Consider the following 20,147-nt stretch of genomic DNA (forward strand, 5'->3'; position numbering starts at 1 on the left):
ATTTGCAGGAAGATGGGATTGATTCGAGTAGGAGACATCAGTTTTATATTTGAGATTTATTTAAGCTAGTGTGTTCAGATTGTTACCATAACCTAAGTAAATAAAGAAAAAAATACTTTGCATTCGGCTTATTCATCCCATGGTTGGATAATGTGCTAGAGCTATCTTTATTTCAGGGTCGCAGAAAAATCCACCTGCCCTCATCTCCATGGTCGGAGGACCACCTGGACTAGATCCCCCAGGACGCTTGTCCAATGTAGATTTCTGGGCCCCACTCCAAACCTATTAGATCCCTGTCTTGGAAACAGACCTGGAAAATATGCACTTTTAATACAGTTCTTCAGGTTGTTTTATGCTCGCTGAAGTTTGAGAACCACTGCCGTGGAGAAACAGAAGTTTCACAGAATACCCAATAATCAAGGTTGTAAAAATTTTAGCAGTTAATTGTGAAAAGTTTGAAGTAACAGCCCTTGCTGAATGACACATTGAAAAAGATTAGTAAGAACAATAAAAGATGAATGTTATTGATAGCTCTCTCACTTGCATAAAATGGTCCCAGAGTTCATGGGTTTTTTTGTTTTTGTTTTTGTTTTTTAATAACTCTAAATGGGCCTGGTGATTTTGGTGAAATTGTCTGGGTTGCCGTAATGATCATTGGCTTAAAGGATTGGAGAACAATTAAATGCCTATCTATTTTGTGAATGTATCCAGTGAGGCCTGAAATGCATTTGCTGTAGAAGTCAAATCTAAAAGAATAGTAATTACTCCTCTGGACTTAATAGGAGGTGTAATGTTAAGAAAGCCTCCAAGTGTACACACTTCTGTGAAGAGCTACTGTTTAGATTCTGTTGTCATATATCTGGCTCTCACTCCTGCTTAGGAGATCCCTCCCACCCACACCGAAATGAAATGATCAACTCTTTTATCACGAGCATCCTGCTGTAAACTCTAAACACTGAGTTCTTTGTTCGCATGCCTGTGATTCCAAGAATGTGTGGGCCCCGCTGCTCTGCTATTTGGCAGACTGGCTCACACTGATAACCAAGCCTTAGAAATCAGCCATCTGAGAGAGTTCCAGCGTTCAAAATGAAATAAATTCTTTGAGGGCTGAACCTAATGCCAGGATACCTGGCTGTCTTTTCTTTGTCACTGAACCTCTGGCACCAAATCCTTCAAAGTCTCCAAGCCTGGAGGCAGAAACGCTAGGGACTCCGTGTATACCTGTACAGATGAAGGCTGGCTTGACCTCCTACCGCAGGAGACAACTTCTAGAGTGAAATCAATGTAAAATAAGCTGAATGTTACAAGCAACAGGAACATAAGTAAAAATGCATTCCTTCAAATATTTCCAGGTCAACTTGTTACAGTTTTAAACTAGATGGCCTATTGATTTTTCTTTAAACATCCTTGCTATATATTGAACATTGGTTTACATATTCTTATAGGTCTTCTATTTGGTGCCCGTGGCATTTTCAATCGGTGTCATTGCCGTTTTCAAGTTACCTGCTTTCTACAGTGGAAACAACCTAGGCGCTGTATCTCTCCTGCTCTTGCTGTTTGGGTAAGCTGCAGTGCAAGAAGAACCAACAGAATAAAACTCTCCTAGGCACAAGCTGAACCCAAATCTCACTAGCTAACTCACAACTGCCTTGGGTTTTCATTAGCCCTGAGTGATGTCTAACAATACATCATTCTTGCTAGTTTATAGTTTGTAAAGTACAATACTTCTGAAAGTCAATGTTGTCATTAAGAGTAATATCAGCTATTCATTGATGAACGCTTACTAGGTACCAACTGTCATGCTTAACTATTTACATATGTAATTTAATTTTCATAAAAAATGGAGGCTTTAGATGTCTAAACTACACACATAATGTTGTTTCTATATTAGGTTAATATAAGCAATACAGATTGATACAATCCATGCTTAAAGTAGCACTTCATTCTCGCCTGAATGCATGGTTCTATCCATTCAGTTAGCAATTGCAGCTGATGAGGGATCTCTCTGTCTCTAGTTCTACTTCATTACCCCAAAGATTGCTCAAGTATTTGCTCAAAACCAGACAGGCAGCTTCTAAGCATACCTTGACTGCGTAGCTCGCTTGCTATAATACCATTATTTCCCTCAACTTTAAATTGTAAGATTTATATTGATTAAATCCATATTTCTGAAAAGAAAAATAAATTCTTGCTTGGGGGGGCATGTAATACCATCTCTAGGAGGAATTAATTTGAAATTATAATGATGTAGGCCTGCTCAAGTTTCCTTTAAAGAGAGGATTCTTATTGTCATTTTTAACACATCCTTTGGAATTTTTTGTTGTTAAAGAGAGTAGGAAAAAAAAGAGGCATCTAGCTACATCATTCTTAATGTTTATTTTCACAATGGAACCCCATCTAAGTATGTATGTATGTATAGATGTATGTTTGATGTATGCATGCATTTAATAAAGGATAACAGCGAGTGCATAATTTTAACTCTCAGTATTATTAACATGCAGGTATGCCACATTTTCTTGGATGTACTTGCTGGCTGGGCTCTTCCGTGAGACAGGAATGGCTTTCATCACTTACGTCTGCATCAACCTTTTCTTTGGCATCAATTCCATTGTTTCCTTGTCAGTGGTGTACTTTCTGTCCAAGGAAAAGCTTAATGATCCGGTAAGGTCCTTTATTAGTCTGCTAAACTTCAGTGGATGTCTCAAATTCTTCAGTACGTCTAAAGTGGAAAGATTTTCGGTATCTTGCATTCTCTAAATGGAAAAGAGGAATTTCATTAGATTCTCTTAAGTTTAGTAGAGGAAAACTACAGCCTTTAAAATGTTTTTTAGGCTCCATCTAGGTTAACCACTATGATTGCAGGCACCTAGTGGCAAAACTATTGACGTATGATAGGGCTCGAGTGGGGTGATGGGGTGCAATCAGGTATATTGTATGGCACAACAAAAATCATGCAATCAATTGGGCAGCTAAACTCTTTACTCATTAACAAATTGTTATGGTGTAGTAGTGACGAGGACAATGGATTAGTTATATGACTATGGATTAAGATTCATTTCAACATTCACGGAAAAAGTATCCTAATTCATTCCCTTTCAATCATGTGTTGAAGACTACTTTATTGTAAGCATCACTTTCTATTCAGAGCTGACAATTATGATTAGTGAGAAAGGAAGCACTAACAGTGCCAGGCAATTGAATGGAAAAATAGAGAGGAAATGAAGTGAACCAAGGAAAAAACAAGCACACTCCAGGAGGAAGGAAAAAATTCATGAGATGTGCACGGTTGGCCCCAAGTGTGAATAATGTGAAAATGAGCCATTTGCTTCCCATTAAGATGGGTTGCTCTCTCCTTCCATCTCATTTCACCATCTTAGTCCCTCTTCAAATAGAAATAACCTTAGGTTCTGAAACTGTACTTTTCTAAATTCCTCTACTCAGACACCTACTGATACCCTGTCAGACTCCACCACCTTGGCTGTTCCTGCATTCCTACCATTAAAACAGGCCCAGAAGTGATTCGGTCTTCAGGGTTTGGCCTGATACCTTAAATCATCTCAGGAAAAATGTAATTCTTTCTGCTTGTACTTTAGGAATGAATTCCCACCATTTATTTGGTTGCAATAAATATTTATAAGCAAATTCAGCATATATGTGAAGTAATTGCCAATCTAGGTAAACTTCTCAGGTTCCAACATTTGTCTACATCTAGTTTTAAGTTTGTGTCACTTGGTTGGAAGTCTAACACTGAGCTTCATTTTTCTCTTATTTCAGACTTTAGAACTTATTTCGGAAACCCTCAAGCGGATTTTCCTGATTTTCCCGCAGTTCTGTTTTGGCTACGGATTGATTGAACTTTCTCAACAACAGTCAGTTCTCGACTTCTTAAAAGCATACGGTGTGGAATATCCAAGTGAAACCTTTGAGATGGATAAACTAGGTGCAATGTTTGTGGCTTTGGTTTCTCAGGGCACGATGTTTTTTTTCTTACGACTTTTAATCAATGAATGGCTAATAAAGCAATTCAGGTAAATACATAGTATTTGACATCCATGACAAAACTCAACTCAAAATATTCAGGGAGGGGTCAATCTATCTAAACTTTTCCATTAGTATAGAAATGTTTTGCTCAAAAAACGTTTTCAAAAATTGTAGTATGATTTACCATTCATTTCACCAAAAAAATAGTTATCAGATCTTACTATGTGTCTGCAACTATTGCTGTAGACTAGAGAGTAACGTTAAGCACAATTGTGAGTATTAAAGAGCTTAAGACTGAGTACTGGAGAGAAATGTGTACATAAACGAACAATGCAATCTGCTTATGTTGCTTGGGTTTGGAAGAACAGAAAATAAAAATGGGGAAAGAAGATTGAGTATGTAGCATATTAGAAATAGATTTGGAAAAAGAACATTGAAATATTGAGGACAGAATCATAAATGCACTGATCATTAACCCAGCAATTCCATTTCCAGGAACTTTTTTTACCACAGATATGCTCCTAAATATGTGGCATTATGTATGTATAAAATTATTCATTATAGCAAGCATTTCCTAATAGCAGAAGAATGAAAACAATCTAAATGTTCTTTATTTATGGACTGGTTAAATAAATTATATACATATATTCATAACTTAAATGCCATGCAATCATTAGACAGAATGATGCAGTTATTTGTGTAATATTTGGGATTACTTCTAATATTTATTAAGTGAAAAATGCAGGGGTTAGAACTATGTGTAAAGTATATTACCATTTGAGGTAGAAAAGAAATATGTTATTTATGCAAATATATGCATACACTATCTAATTATTTGTACCTGTGCTGAAGAGAACTGTATATGGTTGAAGGAGTTTTAATTTTCACTGTATGTTCTTTAGTACCATTTTAATTTTAATTTTGATACATGAGGTACACATATCACCTATCCAAAAACAAAACTTAAGTTAATAATAATGAAAGGAATGACAAGGGCAACAAAAGAAAGAAATGTTGGGGCATATTTAAGAAATGAGTAATGCCGTTTGTTTAGAACAGAACAAATGCAGTGAAATAAGAGCTAGAGTGTGTGGCTGGGAGATTATGGAGTTTATTGAATGCTTGGTCAAAGAGATATGGTTTGGACTTCGTTCAACAAACAGCCCATTAAAGGTTTTTGAATAGAGAGCAACTTAATCAAACGGTGCCCTGGAAGTGTGATTTTGTAGAGGTAGTGCAGATTGGAAGGCAAGAGTCAGAGACACTGGAGTAATGTGAGGTTCCCGGAAAAATCTAGGTGAGAAAGAGTAAAAGCTTATCATGGTAACAAAAATAGACAGAAAATGATTGGCGGCAATGGCTGGGTATGATAAGGCATTTCTGGTGCCAGCAGCCTGACTGCATGAGTGGACTTTGGAATGAAGAAGATTCAAAGAAAGCACCATTAATTGGAGTCTGTGAGGATATCATTCAAATACACAGGAACATTGGGAAGAAGATCTAAACTGATTAGTTGGGTTTTTTAAACTTCATTTTGTTTGGTTTGCTTTGGTATTTGTTAAGCACGATCCTGAAGTGAGTTTTAAACCTAGTGAGTTTTCAGGCCTGATAACCTTAACATATTGCATTGATCCTAGATAAGGCATTCAGAGTCAAAGGATAATAGAATAACATTCATATTATTGATGATAAAAGAAGAAATAGGATTTTTAAAAAGGGGATCACTGCTTGTAGAATTGTAAGTGTTGAGTCTTATTAATGATTCTGGTGTGTGTTAAGGAGTAAATTTCAAACCCAGACTGACCTCCTTGTTACTAAAATTAGGGATCTGATTTGTAACAGTGAATCTGTAGGCGTTCACGGCTTGGAGAGCAAAAGCCGCTTTTCAGATTGTATAATGAATAGGGTGAGAAGCACTTTATACTATTTTTTTGCACTTATACTAATTTTTAAGTTATTTGAGAATCATAATGTATAACAAATTTAAAACAAATCGAGTATGGGATAGCACACTTTTAGTGAAGTGAGAACCCATTAAAACATGTCAGAATTGAATGGTGCCATTTCAAACTCATCGATGCAAATCACTGGGTTCATTTTTCAGACTCTTCTTCCGAAAATTCAGTTCTTCACCTGTGATCGAGACAATGGATGAAGATGAGGATGTGCGGGCTGAGAGGTTAAGAGTCGAGAACGGTGCTGACGACTCAGACCTGGTCCAGCTCCACCGTCTCACGAAGACCTACCAACTCATCCACAAGAAGATCATCGCTGTGAACAACATCAGCATTGGCATCCCCGCTGGGGAGGTGAGGAGCCATGTTTTGTGTCTGACTGCCCTCCCTATTGGCGTGACAGTGACAAGTACAAATCTTTATCTTTCCTGAATCTTTTTTCTAAAAACATGAAAGTCAGCTTCTGAATCTTTTGATGGATTCACTATATAAGATGTACACAGGTCCAAGTGTTACTCACCCTAAAAATCTTCCCTCTTGGTAAAGAGGATTTATCATACACCAAGTTCTGAGCACCCCCCCAAGTTACTGCCCTCCTGGGGCAGGCTGGCAGGCAAGCAGCCTGGGGAGGGTGCTATCTTCAACTTCTGGTTTCCAGGCCTCTTCACAGGAGAGCATGAAGAAATCAGTTGTCAGAAGGCAGGTACCAGGACTGCATCCACGTTTATTCATAGAAGGAATATTAAGGCAGCTTGGAAAGGAGAAAGAGAATGTGGGCCTTTCCCTTAGTTGCGAAGTAAATGTATCAAATTTATTCAGCAGTATATAGAAATGATTGCTTCAGTAGCTTTTTTAGTGAAGTTGTGATTAAAGTTTGTGTGACTAATGTGAATTCTGTCAGTACAATGACTTTGTCAGGTTAGCATACCCTACCTGGGTATTTTATCATGTCACACAAATGTATAAAGGGAAAAGAGGAAAAAGATACATAAGTACCCATGTGTTTTAAAATTGCTTCAATTATATTTGGCATACGGTAGATTAGTTTCATGTGTACAACTCAGTCATTAGACCTTTATATAACTTATGAAGTGACCACCCTGATCGACCTCGTACCCACCTGGCACCATACATAGCTATTACAAGATTACTAACTATATTCCCTTCGCTATACTTTACATCCCAGTGACCACTCTGCAACTAACAATTTAGCACCCTTTTCTTTTAAACTAAAGAGTTTTATCAAATGCCAACTGAGCAGTACAATACCCATGACTGTTTCCAGTGATTTATTTTTCTCGGTAGTTTATTTGACCCAAGGAAAGGGAGGAAAGAGACACAACAATAACATGTCTTTGGTTTGAATCGAGGTTTACATCTTTTATTTTTCCTCCCACTAACCAGTGCTTCGGCCTTCTCGGGGTGAATGGAGCAGGAAAGACCACAATCTTCAAGATGCTGACTGGAGACATCATTCCTTCAAGCGGAAACATTCTGATCAGAAATAAGGCTGGGTATGCAAAACAAACGCTTTAATGTACCCAGAGCAATATAATTGAATGAGAAAAATAATTAAAGATCATTTATGTTATTATAGGGTTACATTATTAAAACCTCAGGGTAAAAAAAAAGAAACAGCTATTCCAGCAAGCAGAGGTTTTTAAAACTTCAAGTGTGGCTGTGATGGTGGGATTATTTTACCTCTTTTTATCACCAGTCACCATGACCAAAATAGAGCTGCCTTCCCATCGTTAGGGGACAGGGAGGGAAACACCTTTTGAAGCTCATCTGTGTTTTTGATTCTCCCAATTTAGATCTCTGGCTCACGTGGACTCTCACAGCTCCCTCGTTGGCTACTGTCCTCAGGAAGATGCCTTAGATGACCTATTAACTGTGGAAGAACATTTGTATTTTTATGCCAGGGTACACGGAATTCCAGAGAAAGATATTAAAGAGGTGAGTATAAGTGGAGCAACCTAGGTTATTTGAATACCATAGTGTTTCTGCTTCCCACCTGTCCACCCTCAAGATCAAGTTGACATCTGCAAAGCTGTGACATTTCCTCCTGACAATGACAGTGGACACAGTATTAGCTTGATAGCGTGTATCGTATTCACACCTATGAGCTCAGCTGGAGAAGTGGCTCAGGGGGGTGTGCTCAGTTACTTTTTAAGGAGTATCCGATAAAGGATCGCACTCACCTTGGCTGTGGGTGGAGCATTGGCTGGTGATGCCTGCACACCCTTTTGAGTCCAGAGAAGTATTGATACATGGAAGTAACTACAAAATGCCCAAGTAAGATAGAATAACTTCCAATTTGATTTTTCAAATGTGGCTTTGTACTTCCCCAAAATTGTTTGCTTTTGTAATGGAATGGTTAACTCTTAGGGTAGTTTCCTCTATTTTTGCCACCCCAGGGAACTGTTGAAATCCCCCTTAGGATTCCTCCGTTTGCCAGGGCTATTAAAGTACAAAAATAGCCCCAAGCACTCATTGTGTCTCAGTTCATGGGCTAAAATTCTGATACTGGGTCAGTTTGAAAAAGGCTTAAAGGCTTTGTAATCACTCGCCCCTCAGTAGGAAGAAAGATGAAACAGGGCGGACAATCAATGGGAAACCTGCCCTGAGAAAGGCTGGTTTCTGTTTTAGCGTTTACACATCACAAGGAAACCCTGTGGTAACACAGCAGAAAGAACCATCCGCAGCTGTAAACACAAACACACACACACACTCACACGCACGCACCTTTTGGGGGGAAATCCTGCTTGAAAACGAGCCTCCACAGACCCGCTTTTGTCTCTTAGATGACTATTCATTTTAAGTGGACCTGTGGACATAAAAGTAAAATATATGTTAAGTGTTTGAATTTTTTAGGTATCTCTTCACTGGAAAACTTTCTTTTCACAAACAGCTTTTACGCTCGTTTTTGTTCAGTGCTTTAAGGGTTCTGGCAGAAGAAGGTCGACCTAACGCTCTTTTCCGCCCCACAGACGGTTCATAAACTCCTGTGGAGACTTCACCTGATGCCCTACAAGGACAGACCTACCTCCATGTGCAGCTACGGCACGAAAAGAAAGCTGTCCACCGCGCTGGCCTTGATAGGGAAGCCTTCCATCCTGCTGCTGGTAAGAGCGCCATGGTGACCCAGGCTGCTGTGGGGATTGGAGCCACCCACCCAGCTGTGGGTGTAACATTTCATTCTCATTATTGGAATAAATATCGCTAACGAGCTCACGATGATGTGCTGGTGATTTTGCAAAGCATTTTCCCTGTATTATCTCATTAAAGGAATTTACATCAGCAAATAATGTGTTGCCACAACAATGGGTCCCCCAAAGTGTTTCTATCTGGAGCCTGCGCTGCAGTAGGTTCCAGAGGAAACACTTGGCTGGGAGTGGGAAGTCGATGAAACAAATTCAGGGCATGCAAATGAGCCAGGAAGGGAATAAGGTAGAATGTGATTCCCAGTTACAGCAGAAAGCAGCTCTATTGGTAACGAATCAGGTGAGCCAGCGTGTTTTTAAACTTCCAGAAGGGAGGAAAGACACATTTTAAAAAGACGTGTTGTGCTAAAATTTTATGCCCTTGTTACTTGAAACAATGAGCTGCCGAACTTGGGAGCTGATCAGTTATCTATCATTTTATCTGAATTTTTTTTAAGGCGGGAGTTAGAAAATTAAACTGATCACCTGGAAATGTAAATTAAACACAGGGGTAACGCTCTTCCCCCAGGTCAACTATTGTAAAAGTGTTTATTTCAGAGAAATAAGCTTGCCCTTATTTTGGGAGATCCCCTTCGTCTAACTCCAAAAGAGCCTTAACTGTATGCAATAAAAATCCACTTATAAATCACACATTATTCCAGAGATTAAGCCATGCAGAGGATCAATTCATGTAAACAGCCCAGATAGAGTGATGCACAGCCCATCTTTCTATAATACCAGCTTGTAATGTGTTATATCCCTGCCAATCGATGCTTGTAATGGAATTTTATTGTGTAAGTGTCCCTTAAATTGAACAAAATCCTTAGGCACTCCTGTGAGATAACAGATGTAAAGTACTTCAAAAAGTTACAAGTGCTATGCAAATGTTATATGTTAATCAGCCTCACTGAAATACAGGCTATTTCAGTAAAGATATCATTATTTTGTTTTATATGTGTTTGCTACATACGCTATCATCTTCAAAAAGAGAATCTGTAACAGTATAACCTTTTCTGTTTCCCCATATTACCACTCATTTCTTTCTTTAAATTTAATTTTAAGCCCTTACAATAAAAACAAGCCTCTGGTGATCCCATATAATACTTTCCATTACAGATACATATTTTTAATTTTTACCTAATCTTGACCCCCAATTTGCTTGTTTAATCATCTATTAGGACCTATTATTGCTTGCTTAGATTATCCATTGCTACATTTTTAATTTTATGTCTGAACAATTTTTGAGACATCATTTACTTTCGAAATATAATTTGCATCTTTCTACTTGGTAGTTTCTGTAAATCTCATGCTTATTTCCCCAAGGAGTATGAAATTTCAATTAATGACATAAAACTAAAAGTCCCCGTCAACTATATTAACTGAATAATCAAATTGTGTTCTTTCCACTTCACGCGGCGGATTATCACCCACAGCCACGGGTCTGCTATCTTGTTGCCGTAGCTTCAAATACATATGTGACAATGCAGCATTAACTGTAAAAACTCTGCTTTGTCAGTAATTGAAGCAGAATTTTTTCCGGAGAAATATGACACAAGTGTAAAGTAACAGGATGTCAGCTTCAATGAGACACTTTTTAAAACAGATTGACAATTTTAAATGATTGATTCTGAGCTTTTTGACAGCAGCAGAAAGGAGTCTATTAAGTATAAAACAAGTCAGTCACAGGGCTTTGCAAAGCGATTTCTATCTAGGGAAGGGAGATGTCGTGATTTATGTTAAGAAGCTTGTCAGAGATTAATTAATTTGATACATTTTTCTTGCAACTTTCTACTAAGGATGAGCCGAGTTCTGGGATGGACCCTAAGTCGAAACGGCACCTCTGGAAGATCATTTCAGAAGAAGTGCAGAATAAATGTTCTGTCATCCTCACATCTCACAGGTAAACTGCGTGTGGGAACTTTAAGGTCAGTCGGCACCATTCTAGGATGATAAATGGGAAAAGGTAATTCCCATGTAATATATCTGATGATGAATGTCCAGAATCAGGTAAAAGTATTTTATGCTTATAGTCTTAGGAACAAGTCAGGCAGGTTACACTGTGAGAATCCAGCTCCTGAGGTGAGGCAGGGCCTAAGGAATCTTTTTATAACCAAATTTCTTATGATTTAGGGCCCTCACAACTGAGCTCTGACTCCCCATTGCATACCACATCATGTTCAGCATCTTTCAGCTTGGTGGACAGGGACTTTCATTATCTAAATGTCTACCCTTGTTCCCCTGTGATGCCCTCTTCTATCAGCCAGTCCGAGTGCCTTGGGATTCCATACACACTCCCTGACCTTTCCTGCCCCCATGCCCTGGAAATGATCTTTCCACAAACAAAGTCTCTCCAAGTTCTAAGCTTACCAGTCCTTTACAATCCAGCTCACAGACCTCCTTCTTGAAGGAGACCCTTTCAGTCAGTGAAGTAGAAAAGCTAGTGGAATATTTTATCCATGCTTTTCTCATAAGGTGACCTTGTACAAAGTTCATCCTTTTATGGTCATTATCATATCACAGAAAAAGTATTAGATTTGTTTATAATGAAGAGATTTGTTTCTGTGCTAACCTTGCCCTAACACACTATACCACTATATGTTCTGGAGATAATCATTTATTTAATTATCATGAACTTTTGGATGAAACGGACAGAGTGATACTAAAGATTCCTCCAGTCATCACAGTCTATGAAATTAGAAAGTATATAATCACATGCAGGTTAACTAGTTTTAAATACAAAATCATAAAAATCAACCGAGTATGGATTACGAAGCATAATGAAAAGGACTCAGTATTAGTTTGGGAACATTTCTTGGGAAATGTAGGTCTTGCCTGAGTCAAAGCTTGAAGGAGCTTGAAAGAATAATGTGCTTCATGAAGAAGGCATTCCAAGTGAGAGAGATGGCCTCAGGCCTCAGGAGGAGTTATAATAAGCCCTATGTGAAGACATTTAGTTTATATTAAAAGTGGTTTTCATTCTTCAAGGGGAGAGCCATATTCAGGAACTACAAGAGTATGTGTGAAGTGCCACAGTGAAATAGTTAAGCTCCTGTTCATGAACTGAAACCCGATTTTCTGTGCCCAGAATTCTGATGTGATTGTGCTGTCTTTCAGCATGGAAGAATGCGAAGCTCTCTGCACCAGGCTGGCCATTATGGTGAACGGGAGGTTCCAGTGCATTGGGTCTCTGCAGCACATCAAGAGCAGGTGAAGAACAAAAGCGCTGTGTAACACACAGTGTAGGGTGACCCATCCAGTGGCACTCTGCTCTCCCTCAGGGGATCGCCTCAGCCGCCGACCCCGAGATGCGTAGTAAAACAGGAATGGAGAAGCTCATCACTGAATCGGATTAAAGTTAAATGATCTTAGTGAGAGTCATATGTCTTTTTAGTCAACAACCCCCAAACCTACCAGGCCTGAAAGCTGTAAAAAATATTAGTCCACAACCAAAACACCATCAAGAAGCAGTTTCACGAGTTTACTCAATAACATATTAGACCTTGACGGGTACGTGAAGGCATAGCTTTTTTTATCTAGCATATTTACTGGCCATTTGCACAGGCTTTCAGTAAGGTATTTAACATTTTTATCACATTCAAAACCTTTTAATCAAGATACATTGGGAAAATGTGCATATATATCATATTAACAAATTACAATTAAATTAATAATTTATATTTGCCAGACTGCATATGAATTTATCTCCAAACTTCATGACATTATACCTTTATCTGTACAATTGTCTTTCTTATACAATATTATTGGCCAAGGTGAGAAAACAGAGTAGACGAAGCCTCATAGTGTTGTTCACAAAAAGTCTGTTGTGACTCATTCACAAACTCTACCCTTGGTGCTAACAGTTAGCTAGTATACAAATTTTTTTAAATTTATGTTTAAAACCCAGTGATGTCAATCATTACCATTGACACCAAATCTCCAATGATTTGCCTGTCGATACCTTGTTTGCTTTAAATGATGAAGTGTTTAATCCCAGAAATTGACATCAACTGTCAATTCACGGATGTCAAAGGAAGCCAAGAATTTATATTTCCTTTCAAATGCAGCTTTTGTCCCAAGAGCCTGACTTTATAGAGTGGTAGACATACATTTTTAAAAAATCATGGCAGTGCACTCTTTCCAGTTTGCAGCATGCCCTGAACTTTTATGACAAAATAACAGTCTTTATATAAGAAAAGGACTGTAATGGTTAGCTTGGGTCCTGTTTCATTATCTAGAATCCCAGGGGAGCGATTTCAGCAAAATGTAACTTACAGTGTTTTGCACTTTTTCTTTCTAGGTTTGGGCGAGGATTTACGGTCAAGGTTCATGTGAAGAATACCAGAGTTAGCATGGAGGCTCTCACAAGGTTCATGCAACTGCACTTTCCAAAAACATACTTAAAAGTAAGAGATTAGCCTGCCTCTTCATGTTGACTGGTTTTGATAGTCTTGTATCATAGTGGATGTTAGCCATTTGCAATGTGACCATAGCTTTATTAGTAATCTTAATATATCTGTTAGTTAAAGATGCATAAGATACTCTGAAGCACACTTAGTATAAAAAAATTGGAACTTCAAATTATTCTATTCTTTAAACAGAATCTTTAAATATCTCCAAATATAGTTACAAAAGTTATATTTTTGTAACTATTAAAGGTAATGTTGTTTTTTACATACCTTTATTTATTTCTTCCATGCAAAGACTTTATGACCATACTGTATTAGTATTTCAGTTATATGAACAAGTATGTTTCTTCTGAGAAAAAAAAATTAGAGTTCCAGAATGTCACAGCCAGAAGAGATTATCTCCTTTTCTCCCCTCATCTGAAAGATAAGCCCATGAAGGTTTGAGCAGGACTGCTTGAAAATCAAGTTCTTAAAAGCCACACCAGTTGAGACATTGTTCAATTAATTTCACCTTACCTATACATTTCCATCGGATGGACACATATGAATATATGGCCATATATGTCACATAGTACAAACTTAAAATAAAATAAGTGTATCATTATAAAACATCTTTGATGTACAGGTAATTTGTACAAGGTGATTATAGCCAATCACTGTTTTAAAAGGAAATCACCTGTGGAATGGTGAAAAGAAATTAGAAGTTTTGAGTTGAGTCAAGCTCTCCCTGTATGATTTTCAGCAAGATACTTAAAGTCTCTGAGCCTTGTTTTCTCATGTATAAAATAGCAATAGTGACATCTATGTCACAAGCCTGGTGTGAGAAATAAATGATAAAATGTCCACAAAGATACTTCTTTAAGGCACCATAGTGATGTGAAGTGGTTAGAGACGGTAAAATAGAGTGTGTTTTTAAAAAACAATTATTTTATCTCTGCCAAATACTTTTGCCTCAACCTCTCAAGCTTTGTCTAACTTCTTCAGGAAGCAATAGCTTCTATGATTCTTATCAAAGCCCATTTCCTATCACCTAAATTAAAATAAAATTTAAAAAATTAAAGGACACTTTCCTTGCACAAATTGCCTTGGTCATGGTGCTTTTTCTTCCAGTGACTTTCTGGATTGAAGTCCTGCTCATTCACTGAGCGATTCTATCACATTGGCCCTTGTCTGTTCTCATGGGACCAGGCCATGCAAGACAAATGCAGTGATGATAAAAGTCTCAGTTCTCCTAAGCAGACCATTCTTCACAAGTGTGTGGTTGTTTCTAGATATCTAGAAGGGAAATAGTAAAAAAAAACTACTGGGGAGTAAAATAAGTAAGAGCCTGACCGCAGTGACAGGTGTGATGTGGAAATAAGTCAAGGAGAGGGGCTACCCAGTGAGCACAGATGTGAGAGGAGGTTTTTCCAGCAACCGAAGTCTTGAGTCCCAGGCTGAAACACACAGTCTTGGTTTAACCCATATAGCTTCACGGCGTAGACTATGGAGCAAGAAAACATCCTGACTCAACTCTGTTTTGGGAAGATTACCCTGGCTGATTTGGGACAATACTGTATTTTGCTGAGTATAATGTACTCTTGTGTATAATACATACCAATGTTTTTGGCCCAAACTTTCAGGAAAAAAACCTTTCATTTTACTTTTTTAATTCAATTTGTATTCATTTAATTTTAGAAACAAACCCGATTATCATATTCCAGGGTACTGTTTTGCATACAGATATTGTTATTGCTTTCTAGAGTTACACTTTTAATGCATGAACATAAATAAAAGAATTAAAGACATTTATATAATATAGAACTAGTACTACCCATGTATAATGTGTATCCATATTTTCCCCTCAAAAATTTAGGCAAAAAGTGTGCATTATACATGGCAAAATACAGTATATAGGTGTATGTGCTTTCTAGGCTTCTGAAGAGGCTGTTGCAGTAACTCAGATGCAGAATGAAGAGTCTCAGGTTAAGATATTGACGATACCCACAGAGAGGAAGGGTTAAACTTGAAAGTTGTTTTAGAGGAAAAATATATGGGATATGATGACTGATCAAATATGCAAAAAAGCAACATGTTAAAGATACTCCAAGGAAATAAGAATAGATTACTAAGTAGATGTATGGCCTAACATAAAGGAATTGAAGAGAATTCTAGGTTGAGTTATAAAAAAAATGTAGTGTTATTTCAATGAGATTTTTCCTAGACAGTGCTGTTGACATCTAGCCTCTTTAGCCAATACAAATTGAGCAGCTAATTCTTGGCCTTTTGGAAGAATTCTAGCATTTAAAAAAAAGAAATTTCTGAAAGTAATCTCTGAAAAAGTTTATGGGAGCTGAGAGGATAATCTGACATCTGAAACACTATTCCACAGAAGTATTTTTTACAGGAAAGACTATAATGACTCTATAAGTGCATATCAACATAGAGTGCTTTGGAATTTTCATTACCTTTTTAATTTGTTTTCTCTTTGACATTCATAAAACTTTTCATCTCATCTTTGCAAGCTGTTAGTTTCAAAAACATACCCATTATTTACACTGTAGTGTCGTTTTCAGCGGAATGAATTTCAGTGTTTTCCTTGGCTTTTGCTCAAGTATTGACTCGTCAAGTCTATGTTACCTCACATTGCAAAATACATTTTTCTCTTGGTTCCCTCAGGATCAGCACCTCAGCATGCTCGAGTATCATGTGCCAGTCACAGCAGGAGGAGTAGCAAACATTTTTGATCTGCTGGAAACCAACAAGGCTGCTTTAAATATCACGAACTTCTTAGTGAGCCAGACTACTCTGGAAGAGGTAAGCACGTGCACAACATCACATTAATTATGGCACATTCTGTTTGTCTTTTCAGTGACAGTCCATCTGCTTTTAGTTGAAGGACTATCTAATCTTCTACCTGAGAAATTTAGCTTCATTTATGTCTAACCACATTTTGGGATGTTAGGGAAAAATATTAAAAGTATTATGGTAACTATTTTTAACAGACACAAGAAGATTTTTTTCCTTTCTACAAGATATCTGTATCCATCAAGTTCTATGTATGTGTAAAGCAACAGAACATTACTTTCACCTGCAAAACCAAACACTTTCCTTATTTTCTCCTTGATGGGTTTCGTATACAGCATTTCTATTGATGGGCTTCCTGGGTTAGAGTACGATGGGATACCTAGAGAAAGTTTGGTGCCAGAGTTTTAGATCAGCTAGATTCAGGAAACCGAAGTGACAAAGGCAGAATTCTTCTGTTTTAGTCGTGTCATGTCTTAATTACATTTATGTTCAGCAACTCGAGGCTTCCTTGGGCATCCTATATATCCTTTGCACTGCATTAATTTTGTTTGGCTCAACCAACCTGTTGTATGGGGCATTTAATCACGTCTCACTAAAACAGGCTTGAAAGTGAGGCCTCCGGGGCCTGTGAGCCAATATACGGTGCTGCACCTTATGGATGGTATTCTGCAGGGGCTTTCGACCAGTATTTCTTTTCTAATACGGAATATCTAGCCTTTGGCTTATAACTAACTACCAGCACCATGTCCAGCACAAAGCAGACTCTCAATATTTTCTGGATGAATTGATGACCGATAGATTTAATAATTTAAGCAAAGTGATAAAGATCTGCCTGTTAACTAATTGGCTTCCTGAGCATAAAGTTAATGTGAAATTCCTATGCAAATTTTATTTTAATTCATTAACTCCTGAAATGAGTGAAATTCCCCTCCACAGCACCATACAAGCATTTGATAAGGGCTTGAGTGGGGACTCCTTGTTTATACTTCAGAGAGATATTGATATGGATCATATAGATAAAGTGGCTATAGCTGTTCAATTATTAGGTTGGATTTTTTATGATTATAAATGTAATTATGGTTATAGATACAGGTATTATTTTCAAACTCCAATTAAATTTGAATTCCTAAAGGAAGGACCCCTAGTGAGAGTGTGTATATAAGTGTTGGCATGGCCTATAAAACTTAATATTTTTATTTGATTTTATGGGCCATGTGAGTGCAAGGATGCGTGTGTGTGTGTGTGTGTGTGTGTGTGTGTGAGAGAGAGAGAGTGAACCTAATTTCTTCCTTTTGCTTACCAAGCACTAATGCCTTTATTTCCCTTGAAAAAACCAGGTTTTCATCAACTTTGCCAAAGACCAGAAATCCTATGAAACTGCTGATACCAGTAGCCAGGCTTCCACCATAAGCATTGACTCACAGGATGACCGGTTGTAGTCTTGGCATCTCCAGCAAGCTGGCCTCAGCAAAGCCAATGGCTTCATTTTGAGGAAGAACCGCAGAAGACATCCCTTCCTTGAAGATACTACTTCCCTAAAATATCTTAATTTTGAAGTATTGTACTGTATAGAAACTTACAATTGTGTAAGACTAACAAATAACTTTAAGCAGAAAGTTTTCTTTCTAAGGTCACTGAATGTTGTTGCTACTGAAATGAACTCCTCTACACTCAACACTGTGAGCATGCTAATGTGTACGGTGGCAACTTTTATGCCAAAATGAACCACCTGCAGATAAATGTCTTAATTTATTACTTTCAATAAAAAAGAGAGCTGAAAAAGCATGGTTATTAGTGGATGAAAACTAAGAGTGGAAAAGAAAAGTAAGGTAGCTTGGAGTAGGTAGAATTGGGAGAGCAAACAAAATATTTCCAGAAAATATCAGAATGAACATCCTCATGAATACATGTATCTACTGTGACGTGAAAAGTGCTAAGGGCCAGATTAGCATCGGCAGGAAGCAGTGGGCACAGTGTCCACAAAGAATATGTCACTTTCTGTACCTGTAAATACTTGCAGACATACTGAATCAACGCCCCCAAATGGCTTTCTACAAGAATGCCGGAGGAGGGCAGTTTACCCTGGTGGTAAACAGGACTTAGAGGTGTTCCTGCCGTGCCTCGATAATAAGAAGGCATCAGGCAGAGCAAGAAGCTGCTTGCTCTTCAGGGAAGAATGGGTGTGTCAGCTGGGCAGATACAAATCCCGAAAACTGATGTGGAATCTATGTGCTGCTGGCAGGCGAGGTCATTTTTTTTTAAGCTCTCACAAAAAGCTTCCTATTCTGGGTCTCTCTGCAGGAAAGACTCCTGTGGAGGAAAAGCGAATATGAAGATAATTTTCAGCTAATTGCCCAGCTGACCCAGAATTATCTTTGTGGCTATCAGATTGACTTCATAATAATGCCAAATAATATGGCCCTCGGGGAAGGTGTTTTATGTAACATTTGTTTGTGTGTGTGCGTGTATAAGTTTGCCAGTTTTGGCACAAGTGTTTTTGTTTTGAACATTAATAAACTCGAGGTTCAGAAACAGAAACAGTTCATGAAGGCATTTCATTGGTTAGGGAAGAACCAGGAACCTAAAAATTGGAGCCGCACGGCTGACAAGGTCCCATGTGATCTGCTCCTGCTCTCACCCCTTTGCCCCGCTCTCATCCCCTTCATTCTTCCCTCCCTCCTTAGCATCTAGCCATTCCAGCCTTTCTGCAGTTTTTCCAGAGCAGTACCAAGCTCCTTCCCATCTCCCGACCTTTGCTTATGTTGTTCCTCCTACTTGAAATGCTGTCCCCCCACTCTTTATTCCTAGCTAACAGTCTTCAGAAATGTCATTCTTTCTCTGAGAAGCTTTCCTTCCCTGTGTTCTCAGTTTCAATCCTGTCCCCCACCCCATTCTACTACTGTGCTTACTGTACCTCATACTTTTCTATCAGAACATGCATCCTAATTTGGGATATATCCAGACTAACAATATACTTGTATATCTTGACAGTTGGCAACAAAATTTCTCTTGGGATAGAAAATATCTTTGTTGAGTATAATACATAAATAAACCTTTGGAGTAGAAGGTATAACTCTAAGAGGATAAATGTGTTCAGGATCCCAACTGACAAAAAAAAAGAAGGAGAAAGAAGAAAGAAAGAAAGAAAGAAAGAAAGAAAGAAAGAAAGAAAGAAAGAAAGAAAGAAAGAAAGAAAGAAAGAAAGAAAGAAAGAAAGAAAGAAAGAAGAGAGAGAGAGAGAGGGAGGGAGGAAGGGAGGGAGGGGAAAGAAAGAGAAGAGAGAAAGAGAGAGGTGGAGGGAGGGAGGGAGGGAAGGAAGGAAGGAAGGGAGGGACGGAGGGAGGGAGGGAGGGAGGAGGGAAAGAAAGAAGAAAGGAAGTCAGGCTCCATGAAAGAATAAAGGGATGGGATTTGTTTATTGTTCATTGTGTTCATTATTGCGGCTGTTGGTTGGTTGCTGGCTTCTGAGCAATGATAGGGTGGGAAGCAAAGGGAAAGGAGAGAAAAGAAGGGGAGAAAGGAGGAACCAGTGAGGTGATGGAAGGCTGAGTACTGGAGAGAGAAGAAAGTCTAGTGAGGAAGTGGAGAGGTTGAATGGACTTCTAGCCCACGAATATCCAAATGTGTTTTCGCTTTCATTTGTTATGCAGCTATGCTGTGGCCTGTGCTCATTACCCATAAATCTTCATTAAAGTCAGCCACATTTACAGAGGCTGTGTGTGAATGAGCATCTAGTGGAAACTGAGCAAGGGATGTCTTCTTTGAAAGGGGTGCTGAACAATGACTGTTGCATCACAGAGAAGGGGGAGGCTCCC

At 38.4% G+C, this 20,147-nt stretch overlaps 1 protein-coding gene across 1 annotated transcript in view; it reads left to right on the forward strand.

Annotated features, from left to right (window-relative positions):
- ABCA12 (ATP binding cassette subfamily A member 12) overlaps positions 1-18,586 on the forward strand; it is a 160,680-nt gene extending 142,094 nt beyond the window's left edge. The window contains exons 42-53 of the mRNA XM_045853702.1: positions 1,446-1,561; positions 2,502-2,661; positions 3,775-4,028; positions 6,086-6,290; positions 7,341-7,450; positions 7,751-7,892; positions 8,927-9,061; positions 10,936-11,039; positions 12,254-12,346; positions 13,437-13,542; positions 16,204-16,341; positions 17,670-18,586. Coding sequence (XP_045709658.1) covers positions 1,446-1,561; positions 2,502-2,661; positions 3,775-4,028; positions 6,086-6,290; positions 7,341-7,450; positions 7,751-7,892; positions 8,927-9,061; positions 10,936-11,039; positions 12,254-12,346; positions 13,437-13,542; positions 16,204-16,341; positions 17,670-17,771 — 1,665 coding nt within the window. The 3' untranslated portion in view covers positions 17,772-18,586. The remainder of the gene's footprint in view (positions 1-1,445; positions 1,562-2,501; positions 2,662-3,774; positions 4,029-6,085; positions 6,291-7,340; positions 7,451-7,750; positions 7,893-8,926; positions 9,062-10,935; positions 11,040-12,253; positions 12,347-13,436; positions 13,543-16,203; positions 16,342-17,669) is intronic.
- The last annotated feature ends 1,561 nt before the right edge of the window (positions 18,587-20,147 follow it).

Source organism: Phyllostomus hastatus, unplaced genomic scaffold (genome assembly GCF_019186645.2).
Source record: "Phyllostomus hastatus isolate PE091 unplaced genomic scaffold, TTU_PhHast_1.1 phas_contig_137, whole genome shotgun sequence".
Lineage (NCBI taxonomy): Eukaryota > Metazoa > Chordata > Mammalia > Chiroptera > Phyllostomidae > Phyllostomus > Phyllostomus hastatus.